At 34.1% G+C, this 19,931-nt stretch overlaps 1 protein-coding gene across 1 annotated transcript in view; it reads right to left on the bottom strand.

Moving 5' to 3' along the window:
• The window catches only part of GPR158 (G protein-coupled receptor 158), a 386,507-nt gene that overhangs the window by 141,122 nt on the left and 225,454 nt on the right, over positions 1-19,931 (bottom strand). Inside the window, exon 5 of the mRNA XM_003771868.2 lies at positions 11,944-12,012. Within this exon, the coding sequence (XP_003771916.1) occupies positions 11,944-12,012 (69 nt within the window). The remainder of the gene's footprint in view (positions 1-11,943; positions 12,013-19,931) is intronic.

The following is a 19,931-nucleotide window of genomic DNA, read 5'->3' on the forward strand; positions in this document are numbered from 1 at the left end:
AACCGTTATTTTGCTATACAAAAAGAATCCGACTCTGAAATATTGTACAATTAGCCTGTGAAGGAAATCCAAAATGCAGGCAGTCAAAATTATAGGGATTGGGAATTCAATATAATGATTTTTAGTTATCTCCCAGAGTTCTTTCACTGGGTATAGCTGGTTCAGTTCATTACTGCTCCATTGGAACTGATTTGGTTCTTCTCATTGCTGAAGATGGCCAGGTCCATCAGAATTGATCATCATATAGTATTGTTGTTGAAGTATATAATGATCTCCTGGCCCTGCTCTTTTTACTCAGCATCAGTTCGTTTAAGTCTCTCCAGGCCTTTCTGAAATCATCCTGTTGGTCATTTCTTATCGAACAATAATATCCCATAATATTCATATACCACAATTTATTCAGCCATTCTCCAATTGATGGGCATCCACTCAGTTTCCAGTTTCTGGCCACTACAAAGAGGGCTGCCATAAACATTCATGCACATACAGATCCTTTTCCCTTCTTTATGATCTCTTTGGGATATAAGCCTGGTAGTAACACTGCTGGATCAAAGGGTATGCACAGTTTGATAGCTTTTTGAGCATAGTTCCAAATTGCTCTCCAGAATGGTTGGATATATTCACAATTCCACCAACAATGTATTAGTGTCCCTGTTTTCCCACATCCCCTCCAACATTCTGCATTATCTTTCCCTGTCATTCTAGTTATGGACTTATATTCCAAAGAAATCTTAAAGAAGGGAAAGGCACCCGTATATGCAATAATGTTTGTGGTAGCCCTCTTTGTAGTGGCCAGAAACTGGAAACAGAGTGGATAGCCATCAACTGGAGAATGGCTGAATAAATTATGGTATGAATGCTATGGAATACTATTGTTGCGTAAGAAATGGCCAGCAGAATGAATACAGAGAGTCTTGGAGAGCCTTACATGAACTAATCCTAAGTGAAATGAGCAGAACCAGGAGATCATTTTATATTTCAGCAATAATACTATATGACGTTCAATTCTGATGGACTTGGCCCTCTTCAACAATAAGTAAGTCAGATGAAAAAATCCCACAGTCCTAATCATGAAGAGGCAAAGCTGATGTTAATATTTCTTCTTTAATGTTCAACTGGCAAAATAATATGCCTTTGAGGGTGAACCATATGAGCAGTACCAAGAATTTTGAAAATAAGAATTTTGTTTTTTCAGTGTTCAATAGACATTTGGAGAACAGTTGTCATGAGTTTGTTTTTTTTTTTTTTTTTTTTTTTTTCAGGATGATAGCTGAATACGTTGTTATTCCCAAAGCACTTGGGTTTGCTATGCTGGGCCATTTTCATCAGAATATGGAAATAGGACCTTTAGTCTAGAATTCATTTTCTTAAACTGTGGTTTGCAACACCATATGAGGTCTTGAAAGTGAATGTGTAAGTCATGACATTATAATTTATTATCCGTAAATGTTTGATTTGTATACCTATTTTATATACCTAAATACCTGGGGTCATGTAAAAATTTCTTGGGCAAAAAGAGGTTGTGAGTGGAAAAAAGTTTAAGAAGCCTGGTCTAAAGGGGCACTGCCATCTCTAAGGCTCTTGTCCCTTTCAGATTGCTAATAGCAACTGATAAGCAATTGGTAGTGATGATGGTGATGAGGAAACTAAGAGAGGAACTTAAATCCTCTGACTGCAAATATTGCTCCAAAAATATTACTTCTCATAGTCAGCATTTGATTCTATGTGGCATGCTTAGCCTTCAGCATGAGAACCATCGATTTAAATAGTGTTTTCTATGCTCTCTCTTTTTAAAATCACTATGTCTTATTTTGCATTATTTTTAATTTTATATCCTTCAGGCAGTTGGTGCTTCATAAATCTCACATGACTAAAAAGACAAATAGAGGATAAACAAATAAATAATCGGGTGAGTCAGCCAACCCCTTCCTGTAACATTTATAATTCATCTTAGTTGTCTTTTTTATTTAAAGTTTTAGGTGATCATTTGTTAATGTCAATAGAAAAGAATAATTTGCTTGAATACAAAGTCTTTTTAATCAGTAAGCAATACTCTTATAATATGGATCATTGGTTGGAGGGGCTTGAGATTTAGTGCAGAAAGAAACCTTAATGTCTTCCATCCATTCATTAAGAGGCTTTGGTTGTATTTAAACCACATTATCATCATTAATCTTTAGTCAGACTACTTATTGTTTTTATTGTTTGTTTTGCTCCATTTGTAACCTTAAAATGCTAATAATCAAGTATATTTTCAGGGAAGGAATTATTTTGCAAGGGAATCCCTTCTGTATATTGAGTATATTAGAATGTGTGGCCCTGACTCTTTAACCCACCTGTTAAAAGAAATCTAGAGCTGTCTATTGTCTGATGATACAGGCTGCTTAAGCTTCCCAACCCTCCCTTCTTAACTGAAATGCCAAGGGACTCAGAATGACTCAACTTCCCTCTTAGCACATTTACCCATGAAAAGAACATGATGTAGTGTAAAAATCGGCAAAGTGGGGCTCTAGGACCCCTTCAGATATACAAGACTTATGGACGAGGTCATAATTATTTTCACAACAATACTAAGATATTTTCTTTGCTAATGTAGTAAATATTTGTAAATATAACCTATATCAGGAAAAACTTTTTGGAAATATTTAATGATTTTTAAAAGTATAATGGGATCCTGATACCAAAATGTTTGAGAAGCACTGAATAATAAAAAGAAAACCAGCCTGGAATTCATGACAGCTGGGTTCTAGTTCCAAAACACTACTTGGTTGGATGATAAGCCTAGGCAAGTCCTTTACCTATTTAATAAAGGAATTTTCTTTCTTCTGAATTTTAATTTTCTCTTTTGTGAAATGGGATGATTGGACGAGGGGACTTCAAAGATCACTGAATATTCAAAGAGCAACTTACTTGTGAGACCCGGGGTAGTAAGCTAAAGAAATGACAATATTGATTTCAATCAATACATTGAAAGCAGACATGAGGTTCTGGGCATCTTGACAACCAGAAAATCATTTACTTTACATTTTCACCCCCAAAAAGGTTTTTTTTATACTATCATGGAGACCAATGGAAAAAAAGTCTTTAAAAAATTGCTTTTCTCTTCCTTTTAAGAAATACCAACAAATTCTTGTGTGATAAAAATAATAATCACTTTTTCAGAATTATGTATGGTCATCAAACCATGGCTTCCCTTTGAAATTCCCTAAGAAAATATTTTAAGTGCTTCAACTCTCTAAGACACAATTATAAGAATGCTAAATTTAACCAGACTTGTCCTCATCTGCACCAATGGTGATAATCTCTCATTCAGACCCTCCAGTGCAAGCATTGTTACAAAATCATAAGCAGTATTTAATTATTTTAAAAAACTAACTTCTTGCATCAGTAAGCAATAATATGCAAAATTTTAAATGAAAAATTTAATGAATCACAAAGTACCCACCAAACAGTATATAGCTCCTAAACTTCCCAAAGAACACTATCACCAGCAAACACTCTTGCCATGAGAATAGTTCCAATTTACCCAGTGATTTTTTTAAAATACAAATTGTAATTTTACTCAGACAACACCAGTATAAATCATACTGAAAGAGACATAAAATAAAGTGTTTATTTCTTCTTTTTTCTTCTGTTTATCTTCTCCCCAACCTTAATACTTCCCCACACAGGAATGCTGTGAGACTCAAAACAAGACAATGAACATAAAGTACTTTAGAAACTTTCAAGTGTTATCTATGTAAATACCAGTTGTTATTGATATTATTGTTATTATTATTATTAGCCCATAGTCACCAGGTGGTGATGACTTCATTCCCTGAGTCTTCTCCAGAACTCCTTCTGAGATAGAATAATGCACATAGAGTAATACAAGGGTGTTCTAGCAAATGTTTAACATATGAAGATACAATTGAACTTGACAGGAGGTTAATCACCCAGTGAAACTCTGAAGTGCAATTTTTTTTTTTTTTATGCTTAAACTCTTGCCTCTCATACCCACTTCAGAATAAGGCACTCACTTAGTGTCTGGTTCTAGACTTGTCTTTGCTATAACGAAAGCTGATACTTTGGGCAAAATCACTTTATATAATTAATCTGCAATCTATTCATCTTGGAAATTAGGCTAGAGTTTGGATTCCTTAATTTCTGAGATCTTTTTCTGTTTTAAAATCTTATGATTCTCTAGAAGAGGAGTCAGCAAACTATACCTTGGCAAATGTCCACCCTCTTAAGTTGTAGAAAAACAGGTGCCATGGCAGATTTTATCCCCAAGCTGAAGTTTGCTGACTCCTAAGATAGAAGATATGCAAACATTTGCCAGCACCCCCTCATCCGGCTCTATGTGCATAGCCTGAGCTCGGCAGTAGTGGAGAAGGTTTGGGAAATGTAGTCGTCACGAGACTGGAGGCCTGATGACAAGAGGCTAATAATAATAATAATAATAATAACTAGTATTCAATATATGTGTACATATATATAGTGTGTATTCGTTATATGTACATTTGGATATACATACATAAATACATATATATCTGTATATGCACATAATTATATATGTCTTATATAATTATATATTCTATTGGTTTGTATATATCATATTTGTGTTATATGTATATACATATATATACACATATATACAGATTTATATATGTATGTGTGTATATACATATGCATTCATATATATATATATATATATATATATATGTACATTTTCCTCTCTCAATAAAACATAAGCTCCCTGAGGAGAGGGTCTACTGCACTGACCTTTGCATCCCTAGTGCCTTATGCATATCAAGGATTTCCTAAGTGTTTTCATATTCATTGATTGAATAGAAACCCTTTCTAGGCTTCTAAGAGGATACACTAATATCATCATTATATAATACAGCAGAAGGTATTGGCTTTGGTAATGAAGGATCTTAGTTTAAATCAGACATAAGCTTTGTGACCTTAGGCAAATGAATTTACCATCTCTCAGCCTCAGTTTCTTCATCTGTAAAAATGAGACTAATAACAGCACCTGCTTCACAAAGTTGTTATAAGCAATAAATGAGATATATATTTAAAGTGCTTTGTAAAAAATGCCATAAATGCTGGTTGCTGTCATTATAATAATTCAAAATTATACTCACTTGATAGACACAGAAGGAAATACGCTAGGCATTGGTAAGACAAAAATGAAACACTCACTGTCCTTAAGAAGCTTATTCTTTATTGGAGGAAACACCCTGTGTATGTATGTGTAGATAGGTAAGTATGTAGAACAGATGATGAATAGATAGATAGATAAATAGACAGAGAGACAGACAGACAGATAAATAGATAGAAAAATGGCTAGAGAGACTGATAGACACAATTAAAAAACAATGGTGTCATTAGTAAAGCTGCTACCTCTGCAGATGCAGGTCCCAGCCTTTCCACATGTTAGCAAGGAGTATATGAATTACTTTGACAAAAAAACAGAAAGATAGAAGGATAACCCATCATCTGGTTACTTAGATACTAGTTTTTTAGACTGCTTTTTAGAAGACAGGCAGTGCAAGCATCGTGTCTGACATACACTAGGTACTTAAAATATATTTGTGATGGCTTGGTAGAAATTCCCCCTTTCCAGTCACCTATTGGTGTTGAGTAAACTCATTTTTACACAGACAGTGTTATGTCAGTGGAGCCATAAAGGACTTGTCCAGTGACACATCAACAATACTGTCCTATGTTTCTAGCTTGGTAAGATTGGCCACTGCTTATGTTGCCCTGGCTCTGGCCCCTCAAACTCTTGCCTTGATGAAGCATTAGAGAAGGATTTTAATGGATGCTGAATATCCATACTTAATTACCTTATCGGTATATCCAATATAAAATGGCAGCATGCCAGACATTTTATTATCCTCAGGATATCAGGACAATGTAGGGATAGAGAAGATAAGCAGATATTACCAAAAAACAAGAAAACAAGAAAACCTTTGTATACATAATTTAGATTATTTAATCCTGAGAGAGAATTTATAATTCAATTCAATAAACAAGTATTAAGCGCCTACCACGTGCCAGGCACTGTGCTAAGCACTGGAGAAATAATAAATGGCAAAAGTTCCTTTCCTCAAGGAGATTACAGTCTAAGAGGGAAGGGGAAGCAACCTGCAAACAAGTACATAGAGAGCTAGCTATGTACAGGATAAATATGAAATAATCAAAAAAGGGAAGGCATGGAATAAAAAGGGGGTGAGAGAAGACTTCCTTTAGAAGGTTAGGTACCTGAGACTTAAAGAAAGCCAGGAAGGTCAGAAGTCAGAGTGGAGGAGAGTATTACAGCTATGAGGGACTTCCAGAGAGAATGCTGGGAGCTGAGAGATAATATCTTGTTCGTGGATCAGCCAGGAGACCAGTGTCACTATAAGGAAGATTATGTGTCAGGGAATGAGGTGTAAGAAAATTGGAAAGGGAGGAGGTGGCTAAGTTGTGAAGGGCTTTCAGCACTAAACAGAACAATTTATATTAGCTCCTGAAGGCAATAGGAAGCCAGTGGAGTGTATTGAGTAAGGGGAGTGACAGGTTTGGACTTGTTTCAGTCAAACCACTTTAGTGGCTGAATGGGGGATGGATTGGAATGGGGAAAGATGAGGCAGGCAGATGAAGTGGCAAGCTATTACAGTAATCCAGGTGTGAGGTGATAAGAGCCTGCATCCAAGGAGTGACAGTGTCAGACAAGAGAAAGAAGTATCTTTGAGAGATGCTGCAAATGTGCAATTGACAGGCCTTGTCAACAGCTTGGATGGGGGTTGGCGGAAGATGCTGAGGATCCCAGATGACTCCTGGCTTGGGAGTCTGAGGGACTGGGAGGATGGAGTCATTTAGATCAGTGAGCCCAACTATGCCCCTTTACAGAACACAAAACTAATGCTCCTGGAGGATATTAGTAAAGTACCTAGTACAGTGTCTGGCACAAAGTGGGTGCTTAAGAAATGCTTATTCCGACCACAACATGGAATTTTCGTGGTTTTTGTTTGTTTGTGTGCATTTGGTTTTCTTTCTCATTTTTTTTTCCTTTTGTCCTTACTTTTCTTGTGCAGCATGATATTTGTGGAAATTACACACACACACACACACACACACACATATATATATATATATATATATATGAATTGCATGTGTTTAACATAGATTACTTGCATTTTGGGGAAGGAGGAGGGGAAAGGGAGAGAAAAATTTAGAACACAAAGTTTTGTAAAGGTGAATATTGAAAATTATCCAGGTATATATTTTGAAAATAAAAAGCTTTAATTTAAATAAATAAAAAGTTTTAATTTAAAAAATTTAATTAAAAAATTTAAATTAAAAAAAAGTGCTTATTCCCCACTCCCAATAGCTGATTGTGCATGTCCATCCATGCATGTAACTCCTGATACTAGGTGGCTAAGGCTGGTGAATGGCTTAAACTCAGGAATTTGGAGCTGCAGTAGGGCTAAAGCTGTTCAGACTGCCACAGAATAGTGAGTCCTTGAAAAAGAAGTCTCCTGGCTACTTGAGGAGGGACTAATTGGCTCAGGTAAGAAGTCGAGGAAATCAGCAGTGATATTGCCTTGAAAGAAATTGCTATATTCCCAGCTGGTGTGAGGGGGGCAGCCTGAGTCTCTAAAACAACACAAAGAAAATTGAGGGTCAAAGAGATGAAATGACCCAGACCCTGATGGATCATAAGCCCTCTACAGTTGTCCATCCCAAATGACCCTTATCCATATCCTGCCCTAAATTTGCAACAGTAGCTCTCTCCAATGTGCTGGAGACATCGTGCTTATTCTTTTGACCTTATGGTTATGTGGAATCAGATGAATCTCATAGACTCCCCAAAAGTTAGCTTTCACTTTTACTAAGTAACTGACACATGTTGTTTTATTCTTCTGAGACACCCCGGCTATGTGACCTTAGGCAATTTACTAAATTGCTGAATTCTCTGGGTAAATATCTAGGACTACAAATTGCACAGAAGGTTCCAATCTGTACAGTAGAGAGTGCTTTCTCATCCAAGAGTTCCCTGTAACAGTGAAATCAGAGTTGTAGAACCTATCCTGATCCTACATTTTTCCAATGGCATTACTGGATTGCACAGAGTAAATAGTTAAGGTGAGTTTTTGATATAATAATATAAAAATATTCAGGGATTTATTGATAAGTATTGATGCCAATCATACTTATCAACACATAGAGGCATTTTAATACCTAGTTAATTATATGCTCAGAGCATAGTCCTATGGTACAAATAAGCCAACGGGTCATAAGTAGTATTTTCAAAAATTTTATGTAGGACAATGTAAGAGGATTTCAATTGGAATTTTTAGAGAGAGCAAAAGAGAAGGTAAAAATTTCTACATCAACGGACTGATATCAGAAGGAGATGATTTACATCAGGTAAGTAAATAAACTGAATAGTAAATAATGAAGCTAAAGCTAATATCTCAAACAGGAATTTTTTGAACAGAGCAAGAACTCACCAGATAGTTCCAGGCTTATAATCGACATCACAACTTTATTAAGTAGGAATAATAAAAAGTCAAAATGCTTCTATCACTAATCTGAACAAAAATTAGATGTCTCCATTCAAGTTCTGCAAGTTCCATCCCTGTGAACAGTGGTCTTTAAAAATGACAGCCATGCTAAAATTTTCTTGCCACAGTACAAATAATCAGCACCCCCTTGGGGTTCTGTATCTTGTTTCTTGATCCAGTGCTGAGCTTCTGTCCTGAATCCATATTCATGGAACTAGTTTCTCATTTTTTTTCAGTTCTGTAGAATTCAATGCTTAGAAGAAACATTACACCATCCAAATCCAACCTTTTGATTGATTCTTGTGTTGGTTTGCCCAAAGGCAGGAGGCAATAATCTAAATCATAGGTATGGGAATTACAGAGATAAGAATGGTTTTTACATTTTTAAATTCAATTAACTTTATTTAAGAATTAAATACCATTCAAAAATGTAGTCTACAGTAGTTAGCTTGCCAATTCTTTATCTAGGTCTTGAACAAATAGAATCTTTTTCAAATAATATAACATGAATTAAGACTATTCTTTCATCTATTCACTGAAAGTTCTTAATAGGTTTAATTCTTTGTGAGGACATTCAAAGAGAAGCAGAGATGCAAAATTCTTATATACTACCTTTAAGATTACCTGATGATTATTAAAAAATGGAGAAGAGATCTAAGTTATTAAGAGACAGTAAGCAGGAGGTTCAATAAAAAATCAATATGCTGAAATATACTAATGTTTTTGTTGGCAGGATTTGTTATGTAAATATCAATTACTCATTATTCTCTGTTTTTCTTGGTAACATTAAAAATTATTGAGGTAAAGTGCTGTGTCCATGATTTCTGCAAGATTTCTTTTCCTTCCTTCACTATGATGCTTTTTCACTTTTGTGGTCATTGATTTAGCCACCAAGTCCCCAGCTCTTAATCCAAAAAAGAGTGAATTCTTAAGTATCACTGATCAAGACTAGGAACTTGAGTAATTCTGCAACTTCAATTCTTTTAAATGTCTTTTTTTTTCTTAAGAGAAGCTTTGTTTCTGTTTTTGCAGGCTCTAAACTTCACCCAGGAAATTTAGGGCCTCAGTCCATTTGTCTTTCCAGGGATAAAGGATATATAGACGACTATTGGCTTTTGCTTTGCTATAAATCAGATGATGTTTCACTTTAAATCAACCATATAGAGGCACAACCATTTCACGAAGGCATCACTTCCTAAATGGAAATAAATCAGCTAAAATAAAGCCAGGATCCTTTAATATTTACCCGATGTAAGGCACAACTCAACAATACAATAATTGAGCAATTTTTTAGGATGCTCTTGGAAACAGGGCTGGCCCATAATTTAGAATGTATCTATAAACAAGGAACAAAATCAACTGCAATAAAGGGCTTGGACTAGATGATATTAAATGTTTCTTATAACAAATTAGTCTATATATAAGTCTATATAAAATCTATATAGACTTTAAATATAGATTTAAAGTATAGCTTAAAATCTATACTGCCATAATAATAAAAATAGCAACAACAAAACAATATACCTATCAAGATTTGCCTGTATTACTTGAAGAAATTTTGGCTCCAAAACACATGTTCCTCAGGAATTTAGCAGCCATTTTGCATGCCAAAATTTCACACTTCATAATTTAGTCAAAACAACATAGGCAACTACATTTTTTTAGGTTGGTCCATAAGAAGTTTCCAGAAAACCAGATCTTCTACTTGTACCAACAACAATCTCCCCATTCCTTCCATCCCCCATTTCACCTTGTTTTCCTACTTTCTGACAATCTTGGAGTTAAGAAGCATCAAAGAACTTCCATTCACCCCACTATTCAGAAACCTTCAGTAACTTCCCACTGACAAAATACAAACTCTAAAGTATTATCCTAATTATATCATACAGCACAGAAACTATGCTTCTTTTCATGTAATATGTGGTTCTTCATTTTCTCACAATTGTCATATGTCTCCTAAAATGTAAAAATATAGCAACTAAGAATTAAGACATTAATGATAATAAAAGCAATAACATTAATGAAATAGGGTAAAACATAATAAATAGAGAATCTCACTCCAAGGAAAATATGGGATACAAAAATCTGGGATCCAGATTCTGATACACAATAACTATGTGACCCTAGACATGACACTTAATTTGTAATTGTTATAGTCAATTCTAAGAGTCAGAAGCTCTTTACCAGGAGTTCCCTATGTAGATGAAATCACAGCCAAAATTCAGCCAAAAATATCAGTTAGGGTAAATTACTTTTCTAGAGTACTTTAAAGTATGTAAAGAACTTTTCCTCTTTCATCTCGAGCTCACATCAAGTATTAGAGCTAAAAAGTCTCCATGCAAAGAAACTATTTGATACGTTGGCATTTGTGTTAGGAGCCACAATTTCCATAAGTAGGTACTAGATGAATTATTCCCCCATCTTGTGACTTGTTCAAGGTGATAGTTAATATATGTCAAAGGAAGGATTGAATAAAGACTTTCTAGGTAAGTAAGACCACCAACTCGCATTTTCTTTCCTTCTCTCCCTCTCTTCATTGCACTAAGCTGATTATCAATTTGGCTGAAACTGGCATAGAATTAAATAAATTAAAACCATTGCAATATAATATAAGCTACTTTGGTGGGTGATGTTATGTGAAATGTCCAGAGAATAATTAACATCTAGATCAATAATGTCACCCATGGATGGTAGATTTAATATCTCTGATCTAAACTATATATAGTTTAAATGTCTGTTTTCCCATATATAGAAAGATAATGCTATTTGGGGGTTAGGAAACATATAGTACCAAAGCATGGGGGCTTTATTGTTTATAGTTACGTACAAATAGGGCAGCAATACAGGTTAGGTGAGTTAAAAAACAATGCTTTTTCCTTCTTAGTTTATCTTATTTTCTGGTTCAAATTCACTTAAATAAGCTTAGGAATGTCTAATCTTGACTTAGGTGGTTATCTATAAGAGAAGATGCTCATCTCCACCTAGAAAAGGAATCCAAATGGTTACAACTAAAGAGTTATCAATGTACTCTAATCAGGAAAATGGTCCTGTCACTACAAAAAGGAGTTGATATGATAAAAGCTGTGGTCTTGGAGAGATGATACCAAAACTACTAGCCTGAAATAATTTCTAACAGAAACTACAAAGACCAGCAGACACCAACTATTCTGAGATCTGCAAACCAATACCAAGCTGAGACTATGTCATCAATTATTATTATCAGACCAATCGAGGTGTGTAGAACAATATGCCCAAAGGAAATACATCCAATAAACAGAGAAATAATCACCCACCACTTCTTGCTTCTAACAGCTACCATAAGACTATTGAGGTAAAGTTCTCAATCGAGAAGCCATTTAATTTAAAAGAATAATTAATTTAAAACATTCCTATAACTCACCGGAAAGTATAGTAGCAGAGATCCAAAAAGAATTGTTTCCAATAGGATCAGTCCTGATGCTCTGATGCTCTAGAAAACACAAAGAAAACCAGAGGACTTACTTGTAAGTCAAGATATAGAAATATATTAATTGTAGGGTTAAAAAGACCTGTCCAACAGCATTCTTCCAACAAAGTTATAATATCTCACCTTTCTATAATGACTTAAGGTTTGAAAAGCAGAATTCTAATAGGAGTTATCAGATAAGATAGACAATTATCTCCATTTTACAAAGAGAGGCAGAATAATTAAGTTGATTGACCAAGATCACTCACATGCAAAATGTTAGAGATAGGAAAGAAACCCCCTGATTCTGTATCCAGTACTCTCTCCACTAGACCATGATCATTTAACTTACTGAAATTATTTTTAATTAGGTAAATCATCGATGAATTTTTTGGGCATGGAGGAACAAGTCAAATAGACTTGTAAAATTTCACAATTTCATCTTGAAAAACCAAAGCAGACAATAGAATAGGCACGAGAAAGAATTCTGCAAGCCCCTTCAAACCTAGAAATTTAATTAAAAATATGGTATTTGATATTCTGTTAGGGTCTCTTTAAATATATCTCTTCTGTTCCAATAACGAGCTTTATCCCCAAATCATCCCCAAATATCTGATGAATTAATAAGAGGTAATGACATAATACCATTTTAATTTCACAGAATCTTAAAATTTCATCCAACACACACCAACAGAGCTCCCACATATGAATTTTAAATTTCATTAAATAGCAAAGTTAACCTCTTCTCCCTTGTAAATATGTATAAACTTTACTTTCCCTATAAAATCTAAAGGAATAAGCCAATAGTAAAATTAAATGTCCCAAATATTTGAATTCTAGCTAAGTAAGTATAAGAGTTCTTAATGCTTTTAACCTTTTTGGGTAAATTCAAAGAGAAATATCTGTCTACAGCAGTATGCTTAGAGTTCTGGTACAAAACAGAAACATGGATTTCGTGCTTCAACCATAAAATTTGTTTCAATAAGTTGAACTATCATTATGCAATAAATGTGTCAATGAAGAATAAAACCAAATGCACCCATAACATTCCATCTTCTCTGTGTTTCACAAATGAAACATCAAAGATGATTTGTTTGTGGTCATAGGATCAATAGATGAAAGGACCTTAAAGGTCTCCCAATGCAACTGTTTTCTTTCACAATGAAGAAAACTGAGACCCAGAGAATGTAAATAAATTCCTTACCTAAGGGCACATATATAGTGACAAGCAAATTGATTACTGAAATAATGTTTTACTTAAAAGGAAAGCCTTTCAAAATAGCTTAAAATGAACAATTCTGCAGGGGGGAAAGAAAATGGCAATGGTTTGTAAGGAAAAACTAGGTTCATTTTTTAAAAAATCTCAGACAATCAAAAAGGAAAGGAAAATCTCACTTCCTCCTCTGAAAGGCTGACTTTGGACATTGCCAGATTTCCATATTGGCTCTATTGAGACTATGTCACCAATTATTATCAGACCAATCGAGGTGTGTAGAACAACATGCCCAAAGGAAATACCATCCAATAAACAGAGAAATAATCACCCACCATTTCTTGCTTCTAACAGCTACCATAAGACTATTGAGGTAAAGTTAAAAGGATTTTGAGGATGTTAAATCTGAAGAATATATATAAAAGAGATTAAGGGCTTCATACTGTGAATTATTTTTTTTTATTTGAACACTTATCTTTACTCTTTTTTTTTGGACATTAGATTCCAATATAGAAATCACCTTGGAAAGAATGAAGTGGTGTACAACATGATTTATTAAATATAACTATCATCTACAACCTGTTGGCAAAAAAGCAATAGAATGCTTAGGTTGTTTTGAATGTAAAAAGTCTGGGGGAAAACATCTTCCCTCAATCCAAGAAAATAATTGAAGGATTTCATGGGAAATCAAATGTGATATCTTTTAAAAATAGTGTGGTACCCAGAACATTGTTTTAAAGAAAAAAAATTGGCCATATGCCATTTATGAATAAAATTAATACTATAGTAAATAAAATCAACAGAGAACAACCCTCATGTACAATAGTAAAATAAGCATTGATACCAAGTCAGAGAACCTAGGATAATGAGCTCTTAGCTTACAAAGATCCCACTTAAGCAGCTAGTTGAATCAGTAAATAGAATAGTGGGCCTGTAGTCAGGAAGAAAAAATCCACAACTATTCAAAGGTGTGCAATTAAAGATTCCCTACTATCCCCCCAGTTATCTTTTTCATAATCACTGATGCTTATATTTTCTTTGAATTCAGAGTTACAGAGAAGGGGTGAATTCCAGTAGCCCCTGGGTGAGGAGATATGGTATAATTCACCCTAAGGTATACCTAATATATATCAGCTGTTTTCCTTTAAGAAGGATTTGATGGGAGAGGAAGTATGTTGAATATGGGAGAATTTTTAAGAGGTAAATCTATAGGACCAAAAATCAAAATATGGCAATCAGGCAACTTTATTTTCAGTAATCCTGTTGGGGAGGAAGTATTTTTAATAAAGCACCAACCTAGAAAGGACTCAGTTCCCCTGGCAAAATTATCTGAGATTGGAATTACATTTTGGAAATGATATTGATCATCCAGATCTATGATTTTCAAAACATGAAAAGATGCATACATGTGTACTCCCACATATACTTGCCTAGAATATCTGCCCTAGCTCAACACTACTAAAAATAATTGATTCAACCCAGCAGCCATTTATTAAATACCTACTATAGACAGAACACTTTTAAATCATCAATTAATCAATATCTTTTGAATCAATACTTGAAAAATCAAAAGTATATAGCACTCATAAATTTCAAATAATAATAATAATAAATAAATTTCAAATAAAATTCAAATCCAGTATCAGACACTAGCTGTGTGACCCAGGACAACTCATGAAACAGTTTGCCTCAGTTTCCTCATCTGTAAAATAAGGTGGATAAGGAAATGGCAAACCACTCCAGTATCTTTACTAAGAGATGGTAAATGGAGTCACCTCCTCAAATGGTATCACAAAGAATTGAACAACAACAAAGTTCAAGGAATGTTTAACAAAAGGGACCTTAAAAGCTCATCTATTCGAGTATTTTCATTTAATAAAAAAAGAAACTGAAAACCAGAAAAGTTAGCAAATTAGTCCAAAATTGAGCAACTGGTTAATGATGGATCCTGTATTAAAACCCCAAGTCTCATTAGTCAGAGAAGATGAAAACTGTAGGAAACAAACATTTTTTCAATTGTATGAATAATCATTTCATTTTAAAAGTAGGTAACCATTTTAAAAATATATTTATGCAAGCAACTATTGATAAAATATCATTTAATTCTTCTCTCCTATAACTGGGAATGGGAGAATGGGGGAGAAACACTTCTTTCCATAGTTTTTGAGCATTTAGAACTGCCTTCTAAAAGTTGATAACCACCATAAGGAAGGGGCCTTAGAGGTCATTTAGTCCACTATCATTTTTTAATAGACAAGAAAGTTGAGACCCATAGAGTTGGCTGACTTGCACAAGATTATACAGATTATAAGCAGCAGAAAAATCAGAGCTCTCTGTTAGTCTCCTATTGCTCCAATAGGAGAATCAGAGACTCAAGCTAAAGTGTTTGACCTGTTTTTAATGGAATTACCTCAAAACTCATTTTAAAATTCTATAATCCTTGATGTGCAAATTAGAGATGCTGCAGAGGAACAAGTTAATGTAAATGAAAGAATGAATCAGAGAACTCTTACTGTGTGTCAGAGACTGTACTAAGCACTGGGGATACAAATTCAAGAAGAAAGAATAGTCCCTGCCCTTGAGGAGCTTAGATTCTAAAAGGAAAAGGCAACACATGAAAGGAAGCTGAAAAAGAAAGGCAGAGGGAGAAGGCACCTTTTGCAGGACTTAATAAAGAAACCTGGAGTAACCTTCAGAGTATTGAGACAAGCCCCACTTAAATGGATTTTCTGGAGGAGTGATCCAATAAGAGAGAGGTCACATAATAAAAAGCACTTCCAACATGTGGATTCTGGGGTTAGAATAAGAGGTTCCTGGGCATGGTAGAGACCATGCTGAGCAGAAGAGTACAGAAGAAGTTTTGGGTAGTAATAGGACCAAATGTGAGGAGATTCAGATTTGAGATCTGGCTCTGCTCTTAGCAAGCTGTAGAATTCTAACTAAATAACTTTCCCTTTCCTAAGACTCAGTTCCCTTAACTGTAAAAAAATTGAGAGGTTGGACTCTAAATTATCTCTCTAAAATCACTTCAAAGTAAATTACTTTTTGATTCTCACTTGATTAGATGAAAAGTAGTTAAAGTAGTAAGTACACTTATTTAGAAGGCAGAATAAGTCTGGTGAGAGGAGATCAAAAGGATAGGAACGTTGAAAGTTATATTTCCCCAAAGAATAAAACAGTCTTCTATAATGTCCTTGATTTCTACTGGGAATATTTCACACCTTCTGGTGAAAGAAAGGCACTGAGTTTTTTTCTAGGGTCTCTGGGGAATCATCAAATCTCTCTGGTGAAATAAATAGTGCAGCTGTTCCTAAGAATTTTCAATCCACACTGCCTGGAAAATCCAGCAAATTCTTTTGATCTAAAAAGCAAAATATTAGCAATATTTTAATTTCTTCACATCTTAGAATTTTAGAGTAAATTTAGTCAAGGTTAGAAAATATTCCAATTACGACCAGAACAGGGCAGTCTATTGTGATAATTCAGAATTCTCCAAATATGAATCATTTTCAGAAGGAACCAACTGTGTAAGTAGAAGGTGAATAAGCAGATCTGATGCATTTTTTTTCTTAACTGGATGGGCAAAGTTAAAAAAAAAAAGAAATCATAAAGGAATAGCTACATGATGAAAAACTAACACATCAAAAAGCTGGATGTAGCAAGAAGAAAAAATTGTCATGAAAAGAAGTTGGGAGTTGGGTGGTCTCTGGAGACTGCTGTTCAGCATTTTTATGAACCATCTGACAGATGGGTGAGAACAGAGAATTGGCAGACTTTTGTTAAGTTATTTAGTGCTCAGAAGCACTATGGGGAAAAGCTGAAGAACCAATGAGAAGTAGATAAGGAAGTCAAAGGACAACTGTCCAAATTTAGCATGTGGTCAATTAAAACTGGCCAGACATTCTAGTGGATGTGCAATCATTTCTATTTTTTCCAGAAAGTATTTTAACATGAAGAGGGTCATCAGAGTTGTGGCATATGGTCAGGGCAGAGAATCAAAACTAAAATAAAATTAATTTTCTTTCCATATTTAGGTTCATAGAATTATGGAACTTAAAGCTTTCAGGAAACTTCGGAATCATTTTGTCTGACTTCTTCATTTTCCAAATTAGAAAACCAAGGACCAAATTGGGGATTAAGAGAAAGGAAAGGACTGGCTCAAGGTCATTCTTACTAAACTTTTTCATTCTATGCAACTTTTTCAATTAATTAGTTAGGGAGGAAGTATTTATTAAAAAGTCACTTAATGCTGACACATGCCAAGTGCTGAGACTATAAAAACAAAAATCAAATAACCCTTGCCCATCAATACAAGTATTCATACAAATCTGCAACAATATATACAAAATAAGTGCAATGTACTTTTTAGAAATAAAGGAGGGTTAGAGGACGTGGGAACAGTCCATGTCTTCCTATCAAACTTCCACAAGGGTGCTATTTACAGATATTCTTCTAGATATTGACATTATGGGAATACAATAAAATTAATGGAAATGGCATGTACATCTATTCCCTTTATTCTCTTTTTGAGATTGGCTTGTCTTCTCTTCTTATCCTGTTATTCTTTGATAATATATTTTATTTTATTTCATTGCAAGGCAACTGGGATAAAGTGACTTTTCCAGGTCACACAACTAGGAAGTATTAAGTGTCTGAGTTCGTATTTGAACTCAGGTCCTCCTGACTTCAGAGCCAGTTCTCTATCCACTGCACCATCTAACTATCCCTCGATGATATATCTTTTTTTTTTTTTAATTTTTTTTTTTTATTTAATAGCCTTTAATTTACAGGATATATACATGGGTAACTTTACAGAATTAACAATTGCCAAACCTCTTGTTCCAATTTTTCACCTCTTACCCCCCCCCACCCCCTCCCCTAAATGGCAGGATGACCAGTAGATGTTAAATATATTAAAATATAACTTAGATACACATTATCGATGATATATCTTGATGATATATTTTAAACTATTCTTGCTGGTCAGTTCTTCCCATTAAAGAGCGATATAGCTTTTTTATTCTACACAGAATCTTTTCTGTATCATTTGGGTTGCAATCAACTTGAATTCTTGAGAGAGAATGGTATTACATATTTTAATAGTATTATATATTTCACAATGATATAGTATCAATAAGAGAGTACTGGTGTTTAAAAGGTGGTCCTGTGTTCAGAGAAAAGCTTGTGAAGTCATTGAAAATAGTAAAATTTTGGGATCTTTCAAATGCATTTCTATCTATTCTCTACCTCCTATTCAAATTCTAAGTTCAATTCATTGCCCATCTTCAGTGTGTCTAAGACACATATACATACATATGTGTGTGTATACATACTAAGGGACCAACTTGAAAAGCCATCTATCTAATTGTCTAGCATAATCTGAACAAAAGGCATTCTTCTTTCACTTGCTTTTTCTTTTCTTCTCTAATTCCTCCTTTTTCTTTTCCTTCTTCCCTTTATCCTTCTTTTTCTTCCTCTATACAGGTCAAATCCTTGAATAATTATAAATTTCATGCAGAAAGCACTACAATAATATGAAGCTCAGTGCATTTAGCAGAAATATCTATAAAAAGAAGCACCTAGAAGACCTCATTTTCTGTAAAGAAAACTATTGTTCAATAAGGACTCTGTAGTGGATATCTGCCATGATGATGACAAATATTTTTGTAAACCTTATGTCTCCCCTTTCAGTATTAATGCTATTAATGCTGACGCTATTAATAAAAGAGCTACAGAATAAAATTTTTCTTTTTGTATATATTAAGAATTTTTTTATGATTCTAAAACAGGTATCAGAGAAACTGTGAGGGCATTTTAAGTATTTTCCTCTACCAATTGAAATAATCTTGTCTGTTTTATTGATCAACAAACAATAACTACAGCATTCATTTCTCCAACAATTGTATGACTAAATAGTCTGCTATAGAATATAATTTATTAAAGCCTACTTTGTTTTGCAATTTTTCTAGAGATGGAAAAAGTAGGTTAAAGAGTTGCTTCCAGTTATTTTCCCAAATATCCGTGGATGTTTTTAATACATTTAGTACCTTCAGACAAGTCTCCCAATGACCTCAAAATTATGTCTTCCTTAGCATAATTTCTGTCTATATTTGATACAGTCTATCTGTCTTCTCATTTTTGTGTTCTTTTAGATCATGTATATTTTATTATAGAGTACATCTTAGAGTCCATGCAGGTAGTTCCATTGTTATTGAGAAAGAAAATAATTTGTTATAAAAATACTCATATATTTTCCATTTTCCATAGGTTTATTATCCTCTTAGTTTCTTCCTTAAATCCCTGTAAGATGGTCTGGATTAAGTGAGTTTCTTGAAAAGTTTTCTTTTTTAAAAAAATTATTTAATATTTTCCATTACATTTAAAACAATTTATCTACATTTGCATAAAAACCTTTTATATTCCAAGTTCTCTTACTTATCTCTACACCCAGGCCCTATTAAGAAATTACATGAGAAGTTAAGCAAAACATTTCCACAAAAGAAAAGTTTTGTTTAATCTTGTTTTTTATCTTTCCACACCTTAATATTTTATGAGGTGATTTTGCTCATAGTCTTCTACCATTATTTTTCATAAAATCTTAATAGTTGAAATTCTGTTTTTTCTTTACTGTCATACCTGCCCTCTTGGCAAGTAGTTTGCTTCCTGAATGAAGTTGTTTCTAGAGAACTCTTTTATTCTCTTCATGGTGGTAATAGAGTTACATAAGTTA

Source organism: Sarcophilus harrisii, chromosome 5 (genome assembly GCF_902635505.1).
Source record: "Sarcophilus harrisii chromosome 5, mSarHar1.11, whole genome shotgun sequence".
Taxonomy (NCBI): Eukaryota; Metazoa; Chordata; class Mammalia; order Dasyuromorphia; family Dasyuridae; genus Sarcophilus; species Sarcophilus harrisii.